Below are 20266 nucleotides of genomic sequence, written 5' to 3'. Positions count from 1 at the left end.
GTTGCATAGAGTGGAATAGCATAGAGTGGAGTGCTGTACAGTTGATTTGTCTACAGTGGAACAGTGTAGAGTGGATTGGTGTGCGGCATAGTGGTATACAGTGCAATGGCATACACTGGAGTGTGTTACACTGGAGTGCATACAGTGGAGTTGTATACAATTGAACAGTGTAGAATAGATTGGTGTACAGTGTAGTGGCGTACGGTGGAGTGACATAGACTGAAGTGTCGTACAGTGGAGCGTCAGTGGAATAGCTTATAGTGGAGTGGTGTACAGTACAGTGACGTAGAGTGGAGTACAGTAGAGTGGCATGGCGTGGAGTGGAATAGTGTACAGTGGAGAGGTGTATAAAAGAGTGGTGTAGAGTGAACTGGCGTAGAGTGGAGTGGGGTACAATGTAGTGGCGTAAAGTCCCATAGAGTGGAGTGGCATAGAGTGGAGTGGCGTACAGTGGAATAGCATAGACTGGAATGGGGTAGAGTGGAGTGGAGTGCGTAGGCTGGAGTAGCATAGAGTTGAATAGCGTAGAGTACAGTGGCGTACAGTGGAATAGCATACACTGGAGTGGCATAGAGTGGAGTGAGGTACAGTGTAGTGGCATGCAGTGGAACAGCGTAGACTGATGTGACGTAGAGTTGAGTGGCATACAGTAAAGTGTTGTAGAGTGGAATACTGTAGATGTAGAGTGGAGTGGCATATCGTAGAGTAGCATAGAGTGCAGTGTCGTAGAGTGGCATAGTGTAGAGTGGAACAGCATAGAGTGTAGTAGTGTAGGGTGTAGTGACATAGAATGTAGTGGCGTAGAATTTAGTGTTGTACAATGTAATAGCATACACTGGACTGTCAGGGTGGATTATCGTATAGTACAGTGGAGAGCTGTACAGTGGAATAGCGTACAGAGTAGTGGTGTACAGTGAAGTTGCTTACAGTGGAGATGCAGAGTACAATAGCCAGGAGTGTAGTGTTGTAGAATGAAGTTGCATATAGTGAAGTAGCATACAGTGGACGGGCGTACAGTGGAGTGGCATAGAGTATATTAGTGTAAAGTGGAGAGGAGTGGCGTACAGTGGATTAGCATGGAGTGGAGTGGAGTGTGTTAATTGAAACAGACACAGCGTGAAAGTATGCAAACGGATGTGTATGTAATGTGGTAGAAATATACGTTATGAAGTGTAAATGGTAATGTTTGGTAGTGGGTGTGAATAATGTAAGTAGTGATAAAGTTCTAATTATTAAACGACGTAGGGCCTCATTACGAGTCTGGAGGTCGGACAAGCCAACCACTTGACTTGCGGTGAGGAGACACCAACCCTACCGGCCCCATTACAAATTTCCACTGTGCTGACTTTCCACCGGTCAGCACAGTGGAAACTGTGCAGCAGCATTGATCTCTGCTCCACAGGGAGCCAAGGGCAATGCCGTCGCACAGGGCCCCACCCCCCCCAGAACCCTTGGAATGTGCACTTTCTGCAAAACTCAACTTTTTTATTGTATCACCACTTTCTAAACCATTGTGTGTTCTCCAACACTCCCCTGGGATGGGGCACCTCACATAGGTGGTCATTCTGACCCTGGCGGTCTTTGACCGCCAGGGCGGAGGACCGCGGGAGCACCGCCGACAGGCCGGCGGTGCTCCAATGGGGATTCCGACCGCGGCGGTAAAGCCGCGGTCGGACCGGCACCACTGGCGGGCTCCCGCCAGTGTACCGCCGCCCCATTGAATCCTCCACGGCGGCGCAGCTTGCTGCACCGCCGCGGGGATTCCGACCCCCCCTACCGCCATCCAGATCCCGGCGGTCCGACCGCCGGGATCCGGATGGCGGTAGGGGGGGTCGCGGGGCCCCTGGGGGCCCCTGCAGTGCCCATGCCACTGGCATGGGCATTGCAGGGGCCCCCGTAAGAGGGCCCCTACATGTATTTCACTGTCTGCTGCGCAGACAGTGAAATACGCGACGGGTGCAACTGCACCCGTCGCACAACTTCCACTCCGCCGGCTCGATTCCGAGCCGGCTTCATCGTGGAAGCCTCTTTCCCGCTGGGCTGGCGGGCGGTCTGAAGGCGACCGCCCGCCAGCCCAGCGGGAAAGTCAGAATTACCGCCGCGGTCTTTCGACCGCGGAACGGTAATCTGACGGCGGGACTTTGGCGGGCGGCCTCCGCCGCCCGCCAAGGTCAGAATGAGGGCCATAGTGCCCTCCCCATACTCAAGTGCTGTGGAATTTATTTTCTACATCACAGAAACTATGAATGTCAAGATACCAGCAAAAAATAAATAGCTCCTTTCAGCCAATCACACTCGAGAAGAAAAAAAAATGTGAGGGACATGATGCATACTTTCAAAAGGCAAACATACACAAAACATTTTAACACATTGAAGCCTGATTAGAAACTTTTAAAAAACATCTATTTTTCTAAAACTACTGAACAGATTTACACAGAACCAATGAAAGCTTGCTTTCTAGTGCAGGTCAACTTACACACTAAGGGCCTGATTCTAACTTTGGAGGACGGTGTTAAACCGTCCCAAAAGTGGGGGATATACCACCTACCGTATTACGAGTCCATTATATCCTATGGAACTCGTAATACGGTAGGTGGTATATCCGCCACTTTTGGGACGGTTTAACACCGTCCTCCAAAGTTAGAATCAGGCCCTAAGTTTGGTGGAAATCCGTTCAGCAGTTGCTGGTGTAGGCGTGAGTAAAATTTCCTATGGGAGCTAAAATGGGAAAAAAACATCTGTTTCACTCTTAGCTCCCCTTAACGTGTCGCCTGCTCGGATTTGCACGGGCCTTAGCTGACTGTGACGTGATTGCCAGATTTGGTGTAGATCTGCCCATGGGGTCAAAAGTTATAGGACAATCAAAAATGCCTTTTCTGTGGAAAGTGAGGCTGAATCGAAGCTACACATTGGCAAAAGCTACTGTTTTTATTTATATAATATAGAAAGCTGGATGATATGTAAATATAATCAGAACTCTGTTACATATTTTTGTAGTATGTTTATTTTGATGCAGTTTGCAAACAAAATTGCAAATAGAAAAATTCGTGAAATAATAAATTATACCATTGTTAGCAATACAAAGAACATGTTTATGTTATCTGCAAGTGGGTTTTAGGAAAAATGTGGTTTGCTGTCATAAGAAGCCTTTGCTGTCTGTAGAAGTGAGAAGCTTATGTCTGCAAGGTAAAGCTAACAATGAGCCCTGATTGCAATTACAATGTTCAGGTTGTGTTTACTTTTCATGAAGAGGATTCTGATTAAGTGACTGGCAATGGTGAAGCTTAGCGGTGTTGTTTTGTCGGCCATTAGCTAAATGCATTGTATACTTAGAGACCAAATTAGCAGGAGGGAAGCAAAGACCGAGACTACGCCTCCCACTGGTGAAATCCGTAATTCACGGGTATTATGTCATATCCGCAAATTAAGAATAATAATTCATGGTATGATTTCATACCTATGAAATACGGCTTTTGAGATCAGTGATTCAGAGTTAGGTTATCGGGCATCTCGATAGAAGATTTTGACCATCAGTATGGTCCTATCTCGCTTCAGTGTTCAGGTCCCCGTTAAGGCTCTAGGATTTTTTTTGGCCAGAGTTAAGGTGATCCATGAACTTTGTGTTTGGTTGTTTTTAATCATGGTTCATGGTGAATAGTGGGGGGCCACGGTCCAGTGAGGTCTAAATCACGTATTGGTTCTGTACAGTGAGTGTACTGTGTGTATGGATGTTTGTGCAGAAGGTCACTGCTGTTTATTTTCTTCTGCCCTGGTACATGGTTGTCCATTTCTAGGCCTAATGTGGCGGCATACACAAGGCTTGCAGATAGAGCACATTTATAACGATCTGTATCTTATCAGAAAACCTATGACTCAGTAAGGTAAGTAGTAGCCCATAAACTACACTCTCTTCTTTTCCCCCTCTCCCTCCTCCCCTGACTCCTCTTCCTCGCCCTCCTTCCTCGTGCCACTTCTCCCCTTTTTGCCACTACACTCTGTACCCGTCTTTCTTCCCCATCATTCCCTGTGCCCACCTCCCTGGGCACCCCTGTCCACGTGCCACCCTTTTTCTCTGCTCCTTTCCCGTTGTCTGCATCTGCTGCCTCACCCTGTGCTCAGTACCGTGCCCCTGTGCACCGATTTCTTCTGTCACACCTCCCATTGTCACCTTTCCCTGTGCCCTCTCACCGAGCACCCCAGACACCGCCACCCTTCCTCTCTGCCACCTCTCTCCGTGCCCCGTCGCTGCTGCCTGCATCTGTTGCCTTACCCTGTGCGCCTTACCCTGCCCCCGTGCACCGATCGCTCCTATGTCCCAGCTTTCACTGCCACTTATCGCTGGACCCCTCGCTTCCGGGTCGAGCCGCCGTGGTAAACACCTGCGAAGACACCGCTATCAGCGAGACGCGGGTTATGAGGAGCCCACTGCGTAGGGTGATCAGAAGTTTAAAGTAAAAAACCGGGACATTTCATAAAAATAGAGAAAGCACTACAAATTTACTTAAACCAAGCGCAGAAGGACACCGTTTAGCACCACAGGGTTAGAGCAGCGCACTAAGAACATAAACAAAATAAAATGTTTCCATCCAGTATCATTCCTGTTAATTAAATTGCTTTCTCATAACAGCTTCTAACAACCCCTGCTTTTGAAAACATGAAAAGGTACATCTCACCGTTTTCAGTCCACCAGCTCTAAAAACAGGGTCATGAGATAAATTTCCCAATATCAACCGGGGCAGCTGGTGGAAAACCGGGACTGTCCCGGCAAATCCGGGACGCCTGGTCACCCTACCACTGCGCCCCAGTTTTTGCTACATGGGTCGTGGATGCCTTGCTTGCATCAGGGACCATGGCCCTGGCTTCGCCGCTGAACACTCTCCCCGCGGCCCCCTCTGTCCCTGTTTGCTCAGTATTCCTGGAGCCTGCGGCCGACAGTCCAGTAATTGGCTTTGTCGCTGTGGTTTGTCTTCGGGCCCTAAGGGGCAGGTAGCTCATTATGTTAAGCTGATAACTCCTAATTGCCTCCTCCTACCCATTATGTGAACAAACAATGTTAACATGGGCCCTGGGGGCGCGGAGGTATATATCTGCCCCGGAAGGAGCAGCTTGCCATTCGCAGCCTCACCAACAGCCTGCCAGGCACCCTAACGCGCACTCCACCTGCCCCTGCACCGGGATGACGGTCTCCGCAGGACTGCTGCTTCTAGGCGCCTGCGCCATCCTTCCGGTGGCCCACGGCCACATCTGGGCCTGGATGCTGTCCATACCCTATGGGACCCTGGAAGACTCCGCGCCCAGAGGCGCCCCGCCCCCTGCCAGCGACAGAACCTCCACAGTAAGTGCCCACCGGCAGAGCTCAAACTGGGGGATAGAATATTTTTTTATAAAGTGGGTTGCGTGCCACTTAGCTGTCAGAGCTCAAAGACCTAGCGGGTGGAGGCATGGTAGTGCCACACGGGCCTGTTTCCAGTCTGACCTCTATTGGCACATGTTTATTTACAGCAGGGCATTTACCAAGGTTTGAAACGTCCCGGCATCCTGATGCTAAACGCCAGGCCTGTCACGCCTCTTCCCTGGCTGGGACCAGTGATGAAGGGCCGCTCTGGTACTTGCAGTGTTTCCAGTCTGGTTTTTGGCCAGGCCAGGCCAGGCACCGAGCGAGGAGATTTACTCACTGCTGTTCTTCTAGTTAACTGGTTGGCTGTATGTATAACACCAAATGGGAACACATAATTGCAGGTGCTCATCAATTTGATCCAGGGGCAGGGATCGAGGCTGGCCATGATTATATAAAGACACTTCTGCCATCTGTTAGGTATTCATTTCCCTTGCAATACCCTTGTTAATAGTCTCAAATGTCCTGAATGTATGAAAATTCATGTGGCATGTGGCACAAAGCATATACAAGCAAATAATAGCCTGTCTCCAACTTTGACCCTCTCACACGTATAAGCAGCCCGTTGCATCGAACACGCGGACATGCACACACAAAGCACCCCTCACATTTTTTTTAAAATACCTCAGAGAATGTTTCCGTTCTCTACTGGTCGCTTCCCGACTCTCACACAGACATTCACTCTCACAAAAGCATCACAGCAGGATTAAAACCTTTGTTTATATATTATTTAGCTCCCACAGCTTTCTTCATTCCGACTGCCCGGACTTCCTCTCCGTTCACAACGTCAGCAGTGCAGGGCCTGATTGGACCCGGTTCTGTCTCCCGCAGCGTGGTGCTGAGATTTCCGGCACGTGGACACCCTGGCACGTAGCTCAGCACAGTGCTTGATTGACACTTTGGCTGTCAGAGTGGAGTTCAGGCAGGCTACACTCTGACAGCCCCATCCATAGCAACAGTAGCACCACTGACCCTACCAGTGTGAGTACCGGTACTCTCATTGGCAGTGAAAAAGTGCCGGTACTCAGGAGGCTAAAAAGAAAAAAGTGCGGGTACTCAGTACCTGTGAGTACCGGCCCATTTAAAGCACTGTGTAACACCATAAGCCTGCTTTGGCTTTTAGCTGAGGGAGTTTGTCCTTTTTGTCCTTACCAGGCTCTTCGTTTCTTCTTCTTACATAATTGCTGTGCCTTGTGCCTTCCGTCTTCCGTTTGACAATGTTTATTTTGATAGATTGTGTTGTTCTGAGACTCGGACTCCTACGAGGGTCCCTGCTGCTTTCTAAAAAACCTATTGTTAACGAGCGAATATTTTTTAACGCCGCATTTGCGTCATTTTGTAACGCAAAAGTGGTGCAAACTTACAAAATATATTTTGTATTTTGTAAGTTTGCACCGCTTTTGCGTCAAAAATTGACGCAAATGCTGCGCTAATAAAGTGTAAATATGGGCCGAAATGCCCAAGCGGTTGGGAAAGTTACAATCCATCGCCGGGTATTGGGGTTTAGTTTGTTAGGGAAGTAACTTGTTTAGAGTCACAGATCGTCTGTCAAGTGTAAGGCTGGGTTTCGAACCCAAGTGCGGTTTATGCTTGACTTCCCTACCATTCCTCCCTTGGTGCCGCCCCCTGACAGTTCCTGCTCTTCCACAGGTGACATGTGACAGGGGCTGCAGCCGAGGCCAGTACTGTGATCGCCACTTCGGACTCTGCGTGCCCCTCCGACAGGAAGGCCAGTTCTGCAGGAAGGACTCTCAGTGCAGCCGAGGACTCAATTGCATGTTCGGGAGATGCCACTGGATCGTGCCCGAGGGCAAGGAAGGTGAGTTTGGGGTAGGACCAGTCACTCAACCTCTCCCTTCTCTGATGATACCCGGTCACTCACATCAGAGGTCGAGTGCCCAGTAGAGACTAGACTGATGAAAGGCCAGCAGTGGTAATTAAATGTTGGGCACCTGGTAGGCACGGCTTGAATGTAACAGGTTGCCAAGGCTGGAGTGAAATCAGTTACTGTCAGTCTCACTTGCCTCTGAACGGCCTGCAGGGCTGGAGAGGAATCCGTCTCTCACTCCTCTAGAAAAGGCCAGAAGGGTGGAATACATTATTGTTAGTCTCGCTTGTCTGTTAAGGGCCACAGGGCTGAGTGGAATCAGTTTGTGAGAGTCTCACTTCACTCTGAAAGGTTAGCAGGGCTGGGGTGAGTTAGATTCTATGTATCTCGCTTGATAGCACATTCCATTTTAGTTTGAGCATCCCAGACAGTGTCTGGGTACAAAAGATCTATTATTGGCTTACCAAGAATTTACAGAAGCTTACAGACCGGCCATTTCATTACAATTAGTTCGCTTTATTGTCCCTCGTATTTGGTCGCTTTTTAATTGATAGCTTTCCTTGTCCTAGCTTGCCCATCTTGTGTCTTTCCTTCCTTGGAGCACAGCCTCTATACCATATCTCTGATTGATCGGCTTCTATACTTCCACTGCTCACTTTTTGGTAACTACTATTTTCTTTTTTTGCTAATACACCCCATGAGAGTGTATGTGTTTTCCAGCTCTCTCTCGTGTGCTCCTCCCTGCTAAATATCCGCCCCTCCCTGCCAAATACCTACTTCTCTCTGCCAAGTATTCACCCCCCAAGCTCCGCATCCCTGTCGGTGCAAGACCTGTCTCATGAGCTTCTACCCCACCAAACTCCCTGTATCCCCTATACTCTGTATTTCTTCCTTCTTTGCGTGCTTTTTCCCCTGCCCCGTTTTGCTCTCCCTCATGTGCTGCCTTTCCCCTGTGCCCTTCCTATCCTCCTGCTGTTCTGTTGCTCCACATGCCCAGTCTGTTTTTTTGGGGGTTGGAAATGGGGGACCAGGCAGCAAATTGCTGTGCTCCTTCTGCTTTACAAAGAGCTCCTTTGCACTAACAGTTGGGACTTTTGTTCTATTATCCAATCTATCTCAGATTGGTAAATACAAAATAAAAGGAGTCCACATCATTTTGTAGGCATGCACACATCATCACGCATGCGTGAGCCTACCTCTTCGCCACACTTTTTTTTTTTTTTTACTTTTGGCCATGCTACCCAGCATCCTGCCAAGACTGCACATTATCACCAAAAGGCAAAGCCAATAGATTCAAAGGCAAGACATATTGGCTTTGCCAGTGCTTTTTGGGTCTATCTTGACAGCAAAACTGTTGCTGTCTATCGTTTACAGTTTGTTAAAATATACATAGAGTGGGCTTTGGCTCCACCCAGAGGAGTATTCTCTCTCATAACATGCTTTTGGCTGTTTGATGTTTCACTCATCTCCTTTCACAGCAGATGGAAGTCAGGATATCTGGGAAAATTCCCAGTTCTTTAGAGAAGCCGAAGATTCAAATTTTCTCCTGAATACTCAGGAGTAGGGAATGGTCCGCCCAGAGGTGATAAAGTGCACAGGTCTCTAAAGTTCCCGAGTTACCTTCCTGAGTAACGCATCCAGTACAGGTATTCTGCATTCCATTTTGTGATTTGTAGTCCTGTTTAACCCACTATAAAACCAGGACTACAAGTCCCGAAATATACCTGGACTGGAAGTGCTTCTCGCACATGAAAATGGGAAACTTGAGAGAACTGAGTGTAGCACTTAGCAGTAGAAAAATACACATATTGACATTTAGAACTCTGTATTTTCACTTCTTCACATGCTCCTCTTCTTGTCCTCATCTCATCCTCTTCCTTACACTTCCCCTCATTCTATTCATCCTCCTCCTCACACTCAGGATCTCCTTATCATTGTATTCACCCTCCTTCTCTCACTCGCTCTTCTGCTATCATCCCAGTCTTCCTCTTTACCCTTTTTCCTTCATCCATTTTATCCTCTTTTTCACACTCTCCCTCCTTCTGTTCACTCACATATCTCTCCTCCCTGCCTCCACAGGTGCCCGCTGCAGGCTTGACCAGGACTGTGGGTCCTCCATGTGCTGTGCCCGGCATCACGGTGAAATGGTGTGCAAGAAGCGGCTAACGCAGGGCGAGAGCTGCTATGTGCCTGATGGAGGCCTGGCTTTCAGCATCAACCAGGTGTGCCCATGCGAAGAAGGCCTTGCCTGTCGAAACCGGCAACCTGGGAGAGAGTAAGTACATGGGCTCTTGGCAACCAATCAGAACCTCCCGTTATGTCATACCCAACCTCCAGGCACAATGGTACATGTTTCAGAGCACAGTGATGAGTGTGAGTGGCAACACTAAACACAAGTCCTCCAAAACAGGGCACAATACTACAAGATGAGTCTTCCGTAACTAATGGCACCGTCCTCCATGCTGGAGCCTTCAGAGCTGCACTCAGTGCTCCAGATGAGGCATCCAGAACTAGACAGAACATTACAGATGTTGCCTCTGAAACATTTGCAAAATTGAAAATATGGCCACAAATTTGGGTATGGTAATTGCTATATGGACCCTTAAATAGTCAGCATACTCCAGATTTAATCTTGATACGTGGCCTCCAGAACTAAATGTGATAAAGATGTGTGGCCTTAAACTGGATGTATTACTATACATCTAGCCTCCAGAACAAGTACAATTACACTTTAGGGTTGTAATGTTAAGCACCCAGTGTAAGACAAGCTGCAATGTCTGCAGGTTGTACCCTTCCTTAAACATCCCAGCATGCTTTGCTGATATCTCTCATCTGCTTTCAGAGCTTATCCTGAACCTATACCCAGTACATAAAAGCCAGCCCCTAAACATAACTGCTAAACCAGCAAAGTTAAATCTAATCTTAAAATCAGTGCATTAATATTTAATCCTACAACTAACCCCTAAATGCAGTACATTAAACTCTCAACTCTAACTATAAACCTAAATCAGTCCCATACACTAAGACACAAAACTCTAACTTAAGCCTAAAATTGATCCCTAAATCGTTTAACTCTAAACTCTAATGCTAAAATGACACAATCATCAAGTAAGTACACTAAATTTCAATACCTAACTCTTAACCTAACCCCTAAATCTGTACACTTAACACTAAACTGTAGCCATAAACATACGGCTAATTATTAAATCATTATACTGTACACTTAACTTTAACACTAAACCAACCTAATACCTAAATCAGTACATTTAACTATAATCGCTCATCCTAAGCCTAAAACTAATACTTAAATCAGTTCACTAAACAATAAAATGTAATTTTAAATCTAAGACTAATACCTACATTAAACACTACTGTCTAAACTAAACTCCAAGCCGAATTACTAAATCAGTACAGAACACTTCAAACTCTTACTGTAAACCTACATGTCACTCATAGACAGGTCACCAACCTCTAACCTGAAATGTAAGACTGATACCTAAATCAGTACACTAACTCTAAGATCTAAATCTAAAACAAAATACCTCTAAATCAGTGTAATAAATTTTAAACCTTAAACTAATCCCAAAATCAGTTCACTAAACTCTACCTTTCAACCAAAGATTGATCACTAAATCACTTAACTCTCAACTCTAACGCTAAAACAATGTAATCCCTAAGTAAATGCACTAAATCCAAATTCCTAACTCTAAACCTAACTCCTACATTAGTATACTTTACACTAAATTGTAACAGTAAACCCAAGGCTAATCACTAAACCAGTACACTAAACTCTTACGCTAAATCCTAAAGCCAATCCCTACATCAGTACACTTAACATTTAACTCTAAAACACCTTAATCCCTAAATCAGTACATTTACCTTTAATCCCCAATCCTAAATCTTAAACAAATCCCTAAATTAGTTCACTAAATTCTAACTTTTAATGTTAAACCTAAGACTAATGACTAAATTAGACACCAATGTCTGAACTCTAACCCAAGCCCATTTACTAAATCAGTACACTACACTCCAAACTCTAACCAGAAACCTAAATCTACCCCCTAGACCAGTATACTAAACCCTAACCCTAAACATAAGATTGACCCCTAAATCAGTACACTAACTCTAAGATCAAACTCTTAAATCAACGTAATTCCTAAATCGGTGCAGTAAAGTCTAACCCCTAAACCTAAATCAAATCCTTAAATCAGTACACATAACTCTAAGCTCCTACCCTAAACCCAAGGCTAATCTCTAAACCAGTACACTTAGCAGTAACCCTTAATCATACAACTAATTTCAGTTCTGCTGTATGTCGCTCAGCCTATACCAAATCCTAAATTGAACCCATAAGCATAAACCCATTACTTCAATATGAATCTTGCTACCTATCATTCTGCAAATGATAACCTTAACTCCTATAAACCAGAATATCAGCCTTTAAATTCTACCCTAAACCAAAACAGAAACCCCTGCCATTTATCTTAGTATTAACTTAATCAAAAATGTATAATATACAACTACGGAAAATGAACAGCACCCTCTAAATCCTAATCACAACCAAAATCTTAACATAAAATGTAATCCTTCAGTCAGCTACTAACTCCTCAAACCAACTAGAAACACTAAGAGGCAGATTTTTGAAAAGTGGCGCTGCACCTAGTGCAGTGCCACATTTCTTGCGTCCCTTAGTGTCCCCTGACGCCACCATGTGTGCACTGTATTTAAATTACAGCGCACCATGGCGATACTCAGGGGGACTAGTGTCATACTTTTTTACGCTAGTCTGGCGCTTTGCAGGATTAGTGGCAAAAAGTTTGACGCCAATCCTGAAAAGCACCCATATGCCCTTTGAAAACAATGGAAGCCTCTTTTTATGCCGGTAAAAATGACACAACTAAATCTCTTAGATTTCTTTGCGCCATTTTTTCAGCCCCCCTAGCATACATTATGCCTGGTGCATGCAAGCATTGCACCACTTTGTAAATATGGCGCAGCGTTTTTGACCTTCCAGCGCCACATTAGTGTAAAAAGAAATACGCTAATGTGGTGTTGGAATGGAGCTAGGCCAACATAAATCTGGGGCTAAGTCATATATATACCAGTACTAGATCTCCAAACCGTCACTCTGTGCATTCCCAACCCCTAAAACCTAACTCTCCCCTAAAATCTAACTCACATCTATAAATCTGAACCTCAGCCTATAACATAATATGCGTTCAAATATTAGCTGTAACTCTGCTGCTTTTGACTCTGTGACCTCCTACACCCAACCCATAAACCCTAAACATTAACTACTTTGTCATAAACCATAACCCTAAACTTAAACACTAATCTCGAAACCTTTACCCCAGTGGTATGCTTAAACCCCAACCAAACCACAATTGCTATCTGTAATTCAGCTTTCTTTTGCTTGACCGTGTTCTAACTATATGCTCTAATGCAGCTGCTATTCGTCAGTTAACAAACAACGCCAAGTCTAAAACCCTAATCCCAAACACTCACCTCAAAACCTTAACCATAAATCCTTATTCCACTGCCTTTCACTGAGCCAGTTGCTGATTGCATTCCATGGCCCATATTTATATTTATTTAGCACAGCATTGCGTCACTATTTGATGAAAAAGCGGCGCAAACTTACAAAATACAATGATATTTTGTAAACTTGCGCTGTTTTTGCGTCAAAATATGACGCAAATGTGGCGCTAAAGAAGTATAAATATGGGCCCATATGTCCTAAGAAATGTAAATCTTACACTTAAACGCACTCACTAATGTCTGATCATTAACCGTGTTACACCTGAACTTATTTCTAAATACTGACATCTAAATCTAAACCCCCATGTTAATAAACGACCTTTGGCACTAATCCTAATTTTACCCCCTAAATAATTCGGGCAGTGAAATGAGCGACCGGGCTGTGCATGGGGGCCCCTGCACTGCCCATGCCAAGGGCATGAGCAGTGCAGGGCCCCAAGGGGGCACCCAGCACCCCCATTCCGCCAGCTTTTCCAAGGCGGTGTGAACTGCCATGGAAAGGCTGGCGGAATGGAACTCGTAATCCAGCGGGCAGGCGAATTACAACCACCGGGACCGCCAAACTGGAGGCTGACTCCTGCCTGGTGGTGTTGGCGGTATAACCGCGGCTTTTCGGCCGCAGTCGGAATGTGGCGGATCAGACCGCCACGACTGCAGCGGTCCAATGGCCACCCCGATTCTGGCGGTCTCAAGACCGCCAGACTTGGAATGACCCGCTGAGAGTCTGCTGTATAGGCTCATTCAGCCCTTTGAACCAAACCAGAGCCCTGCCACCATCAATTAGTGACTTCATAACCTGCTTCACCAACCTGGTTCCATTATGTCACTGTTCAACTTGTTTACAATGTCTCCGTTTTGATCCATAATGTATACTCAAAGCCAGATGTACAAATACAAATTGAAAAAGACGATATATTCTTATTTTTGGTGCCCACAGCTTACAGTGTCCCTTCCTTTCCCCCACAGAGCGGAGTTTGAGTACTGGCACGAAGCAGGAGCCTGGCAGTGCCTGAAACCTTAACTTTGAGCCGGAGGACAACACTCTTCACTATTTATTCTCTGTAAATACCTTGTACATATCAAAATATAATGTATTCTTGCAAATAATAAACACGGATCTTCAAAAACACAGTGTGATCGATGGTTCCTTTAACTCCAGGTTGTGATTCGAGTGTTGGGCATTGTTGGCATAGGTTGGCACTTTGCTTCTGTGCAGTTCCACTGTTGAGGGTCACGAGGTGATGCAAGCGTGCTGGTGGCATAGGATGGCACTGGCTGTGCCTTTGTGTAGGTCCAGTGTGTGGCAGTGTCGGAAGGGCACTGTTGGCATAGGATAGACGTGTGTCCTTGCACAGGCCCAGCACGTGGGAGAGAGACCAGGGTAGCACTATGCTACGTCCATCATGTAGGAGAGTGTGACATACATTGTTGGCACAGGATGGCAGTGTTTGGAAAGGGAGTGGTTGAGGGCATTCTGCAAACGTGGCACATATCCGTTGTGCAGGGTCAGCAGAGAGAGACTAGGATGGCACTGTGCCTTTGTTCAGGCCAGCATGTAAGTGGGTGTGAGGGGCAATCTTAGCACAGAAGGGCAGGGAAACATTATTGCCTCCAGTACTGTCTCCTCCAGGGAAAGCGAAAGCGGTTAACATGAAAGGGAATGAACACCTAGGAAGGAACAGAGGAGTGGTAAAGAAGGAACACGAGAAGCTACGGAAGGAACAGGAGAACAGTGGCATGGTGATGATGGGGCCACACTGGAAAATATAAGGGGGCACTTAGTCTCGAATCTCTCACAGATATTCATTATACTTGGGCTAAAAAGGGCCCCTCTGAAGGGTTAGGGACAAATTAGGGGAGAAAGGCAATGAACAAGCATTAAAGAGAAGAAGGAAAGAAGAGATGAAGAAGAGAGAACAGGAGAGTGGGGTTGCAAAACCAGGACAGGATGGAAGCAGAGGTCGTAGTGCATTAAGAAAAGTAGGGGAACTCTGATGCCACACACAATGGGGGCGGGGTGAGTGAGCGTGGGGCGGGGTCAAAGGTGTGGCTAAAAAAACAAAATATTCTGTACCTTTTTTTAGTCTGTCACCTTCAGGTAACTACGCATGAAATAACTCACAGGTGAAATGAAAAGTAAATGCAAAACAAGTTAGCCACTGGGAAATGCACTATCGTACATTATGAAACGTCCATTAGTTAATGCACAGAAAAGGTCTGTCAGCCACAGAATTGATTCCTGGTTGGTTCAGTGGAGACTAGTGAGTCGTGTGTGCTTAGTGCTATAAGGTCCCAGTCTGTAACAGAAAGCACTATGAATATGTAAGTCATTATTTTAAACTTGCGTTAAACTCAGTATAACATAGGCTGCTACAAAATGTGCAAAAAAGTTTAAGTTAAAAAAGTGCTTCCAAAATATATATTTTAGTAAAAAGCTCATTTTTTTTTTTTTACAACTGTCCTGTTAAAAGCACACACTTTACTGCTCAGCTGTAACTCCCTTGTAATACCACTCAAAAAGAACACATCTGTGTCATCAAAAAGCTTCAAGTGATTCCATCAATCATAGCTAAGGCTCCCAGTTTTATGGTATTTATTTTTTAAACATTTCCATCTGTACTTATCCCTATTTATTTTTTTGCTATCTTATCAGTATTTGTCAATATTTATTTTGTGTTCTGTGAATAAATGAATTTGTAAAATGGTACATTTCCACATTTATTTAACTAATAAATGTGCAATCATACTTTGACGTCTGTTGTGTTTTAGCAAATTTAGGAGCCAAATATAACATAACAGTACACTCACAGGTAAATGTTAGCATTATACTATACATGGATGTTGACATACGCTGTTATTTAAGGAAATCTCACCCTGTTTTTTAACTCCCCACACCAGTTATCTGCTCAGCTGTTAGCCTGGAATTGATGAAAGATAGTATGAAAAGTGACTCAAAAGAAGCCCAATTTTCATTATTTTACCATTTAAAAAAAAATAAATGCACACAGGAAACACATTGTTTGCTGTCTGTTTTCACCTGTAAAAATCTGTAAAAATGGAAAACTGTAAGCCTTAATTATAGCCAGTACTGGCTTCTAAGCACCCTTTGCATTTGCAGATTAACCAGTTGCATACATTTATATTTCTTTCAGACAGGAAGGCTTGTTTCTTCTTTAGCTGTCTGCCCCTCCTTCTATTCCACAGCACAGGAGACTCCCTGAATGACACTTCAGCTGAAGCATGTCATCTGCCAGAATTAACAGTCCCGGGATAGCTGTCTTTCCACAAAAAGCAGGGCAACTGCTTCTCTCAAATTAAAAAAGTATGGGCACTTCGTGCCCCTCAGATCCCACCCATTTCGACCACTAGATGGAACAGGAGAAAGGGAATGCAAAACCAGGATAGAAGGGAACGTGTAAGGCGGAGGGAATAAGGGGAATAGAGAATTAAACACAAGACAGGGAAGACAGGATTAGGCGATCAGGGCAGGGGAATAGGAGAGGGAAGTAGAAAACAGAAGAGAGAAAATGAGAAAGGCAAGAAGGGAACAGAATAGAGAGAAAGGAGAGAGAAAGGAATGAGAGAATGAAGTAATAGAGAAGGAAAGAAAAAAGAGGAGCGACAGGAGGATGGAATGAATGAATGGGATTCAGAAGGCAGGGAAAGGAGAGAGAAGGAAGGAACATGGGAGAGGGAAAGAAAAAACTGGAGAGAGGGGAAGACGGAACAGCAGAGAGGGATGAAGTGATCCCTAGGAAAGGAGGTAACAGAAGACAGCAATGAGGGACTGACTCTTCATAGTACGCCCTTTGAAAGCATCATCACCATATATCAGAAAGATGGATCGCCCTCACTAAAACATGCGCACCCTCGACTGATCGCAATCACACCAGGGGCATTGCTTCAGGGGGTGTTTGGGGTGTTACACTCACCTAATAAATGTATTTTCTGGTAAATAATTGGGTACAGGTGCTTTCATTCAGGTTTGGTGAGGTGTCTCTCAGATTTCAACAGGATATTTTTACATACACACAGACAAAAACGCATATACACTCTCCATCTCTCGGTTTTGAAAGTCTTCAAAAATGTTGCATATTTTAAAAAATAATGCGCTTTCTCTCACTTTGTACCCCTACCAATCCACATCTCTCTCCCTTTTCACTGCCCCCTTAAGGCCTTCTTGTGCGCTCTGCTTATGATATAATCAGTGCTTGATTTGCAAATAAAAACGTGCCAGTGCTCAAAGCTCTCCTCTTAAACACGTGGCTTCTGCAATTAAATGTGTGAGCACAGAATACTGAGGCAGCGTAATCCTGAAGCCATCTCGAGCTTCATTAACCCATTTGAAGCCACTCCCTCCCCCTTCAGCTCACTCTTGCAGCTTCCTGCTTTTCCCCTTTCTGACGCTTTTTTGTTTTTCTTTTCCTCCGTCTTTCCCATATGCGTCTTTTTTGCTCGCAGTAAACGCTTGATGCAGAAAAATAAGCTCTGGCCGTCAAAAATAAGTGTCAGTGCTCCGCAACGGAAACAACAAGCACAAATTAAGCACTGGAAATAATGCATTTTGACATATTACTGGGAAATCTGAAGCTCACACCCCCTCAATCTTACTGACCAAGCTACGCCCCTTATCGCACACAAGGCTGGCGGAGGCCTCACTATCATCCACAAGTCCTCCTGGCCCAGCATGCTCAGGTTACCTACCACCCTCACTTCCAGAATCAGCTGACCTGCCACATTCTTGTCTAGACTCACGAACATCAATACATCAACATTCCACTTGCTATGTAAGCCACCTGAACTCAGGAACACACTTCAGTTGAGGAAATCACACACTTCATGATGACATCATCGCACATGCTTCGTGATGACATCATCTGTTAGCCATTTCAATAATATGCTCAGGGACCTCAGCTTTCCTTGTGACCCTCTAGGAAGACAAATAATGCACTGTTCCACTTCCTGTAAATTGTAAACATGAAGCAACACATTACCAACCCACCATAATCCTCAGCAAAAGATATTTCAGCCCAGATTTAAGAGGGCCTACCGCCATTCTAATGACACATTAGTGCCATTTTTTTACACTAATGTGGCATTAGATGGCCAAATATGTAGTACACCTGCTCTGAGCAGGTGTTTAACAGGAGGCTCCTATTTGTTACAATGGGCCTCCGGGTGCTTTGTACGATTAGCGTCAACATTTTTGCAAAGCGCCGAACTAGAGTAAAAAAATTCTGATGCTAGTTCCCTAACTACCGCCATGGTGCACTGTATATTAAATTCAGCGCACACATGGTGGCATTAGGGGGACGCTAAGGGATGCAAGAAAAGTTTTCATAAATATGCCCCTTCGTCTCCTTTTTGCCACAATGGAGACTATGGAACTCCAGCATCCACTGCTCTCTGGACAGCATACCAACGCATGCATGGCCAGCATCTTCGCATCGTAAATTGATCTCCCAGCTGACTTTGACTCCGTGAACACACTTAACACCACTCAACAACTAAAATTAACAATCAAGACTACTTAGAACTCTGCTCCCCAAAACCCAGGCTCTCCTCCCAAGAACAGCCAGGAACTCATCACCAACAAATAAACCAACTGCATACTTAAAGAAAATATTACAAAATCCAAGCCCAAGATTACCTTTCAAACCCCAAAACTTTCCAGTTTACAAGAAAAAATCTCATTATAACAGCTAGTCACCTACTTTCTGTTAATGAACACAAGAGCATCAACAGAAGCAAAGCTGTCTCCAAACAGACCATGTAGTTTACAAAAAGAACATGAGAAGATATTTTCTGATTCCATTTTCGTAAGGTTTATGAGATTTTTCCACGCAGGTTGTACGATGAGCTGGGGAAAAAGAATATGACACACTTGCTAAATTCAATTTCAGTCCTTTGAAAAAGTTTGAAGCAAAAACTCAAAGGACAAATTTGTTTCACTTGAACCTTTAATGTTTGGTCCTCTTGATTTCTTTTTAAAAGACATAAGAGCTTTGTTCACTTTGCAGAGAATACCTTTTATAATAGTGAATCAGGGTCTGGCCCAATAAAAAACAGATATAGGACCAAGAAAACATCCTAAAGAGTAGAGCATCTGGGGCTTGGGGATTTAGATTGATGGGGCCCTCAAAGAAGATTACAGAGCTACCAATATCTGTTTAATAGTATTGTGCATGATCCAACAGAGTAGCCAAACAATTTAAGAAGTAATATACTCCTGCTGAAACCGAGGTGATATTTTAATCTGTGTATCAGAATACTAAGGGCCTCATTCCAAGTGTGACAGTCTTCATTCCACCACACTCGCGGCCAGGACCTCTGCTGTTGCAGCTGGCCGACAACCACATTAGAACCCTGGCAGTCAGACCACCAGAGAACGGCCAGCACCGCCAGGATCCATAATCCCAGCGATCTGGCGGTAGAGGTGATCGTAATCTGCCGTTTTACGATCTTGCGTATTACGACCTTGTTCTCCACCAGCCTTTTCATGGTGGTAACACTGCCATGAAAAGGCTGGCAGAGAACAGGTGCATGGGGCTACAGGGGACCCATGCACTGCTCATACACTTGGCATGGGCAGTGCAGGGGTCCCCCTGTCCAGCACCCTCGCAATGTTTACTGTCTGCTTTGCAGCCAGTGAAAATTGCGAGGGTGCTGGTGCACCCCGAGGGCTACAGTATTGCAGCCGACTCGATTACCAGCTGGAGACAATGCTGTAGCCTGTTTCCCGCTAGGCCTGCGGGCATAAACTGAGGTTTCCGCCTGCCGACCTAGCGGGAAACTCTTAATAACTCCAGCAGGGTGATCGCCACGAAGGCGGCGCCCACTCTGTCAGGACTTGGGTGGATGGGCTTTCCGGTCTGCCAAGCTCGAAATGAGGCCCTAAGTCAATCAAGTTGATTTCCATGAACTGGTAATACAAAGGGCCAATGAACTAAAATGAGGTTTGCAGCCTCTTCTAAAATGCCAGGATGACCCAACCTTTTTCATACTGTGAAACCAAACAAGATGAAGAAGGAGCCAATCTGTTACATCCTCTTTGAGAATTCATCAACAGTTGAAGGAAAGGTTGAATGGGACCTGTTTGCCTTGTAATGGATAAGGTAGAGTTGAGTTCTAATTGGAAAGCAATATTTTGTTTGAGACAGCAATTTCACAAGTCTACTGCTAGTTCCACAAATAATCTGTACTTGTTCCCTCTAAGTGGTTGATATACCTCACTGCTGTCAGCTGTCCATGCACAGAAAAACTGGAAAAGATGCCTTTGTGTTCTGTGAAACTCAGAATGACACGACACACTGCTCTAAACACTCAGGGGGTCATTCTAACCCAGGCGGTCCAAGACCGCCAGGGCTAAAATGACGGGGGCACCGCCAACAGGCTGGCAGTGCCCCACTGGGCATTCTGACCGCGGAGGTTCGGCCGCGGTCAGAAGTGGAAAACCGGCGGTCTCCCGCCGGTTTTCCGCTGCCCAAATGAATCCTCCATGGTGG

At 45.3% G+C, this 20266-nt stretch overlaps 1 protein-coding gene across 1 annotated transcript; it reads left to right on the top strand.

Annotated features, from left to right (window-relative positions):
• Window positions 1-5116: 5116 nt before the first annotated feature.
• LOC138301872 (dickkopf-related protein 1-like) lies at window positions 5117-13867 on the top strand. The gene is made up of 4 exons (XM_069242358.1): window positions 5117-5335; window positions 7046-7214; window positions 9303-9498; window positions 13728-13867. Exons 1-4 carry the CDS (start codon window positions 5177-5179, stop codon window positions 13780-13782), a joined length of 579 nt encoding a protein of 192 aa, XP_069098459.1. The 5' UTR covers window positions 5117-5176; the 3' UTR covers window positions 13783-13867.
• The last annotated feature ends 6399 nt before the right edge of the window (window positions 13868-20266 follow it).

Source organism: Pleurodeles waltl, chromosome 6, assembly GCF_031143425.1.
Source record: "Pleurodeles waltl isolate 20211129_DDA chromosome 6, aPleWal1.hap1.20221129, whole genome shotgun sequence".
Lineage (NCBI taxonomy): Eukaryota > Metazoa > Chordata > Amphibia > Caudata > Salamandridae > Pleurodeles > Pleurodeles waltl.
This window is presented reverse-complemented; position numbering and strand designations above follow the sequence as displayed.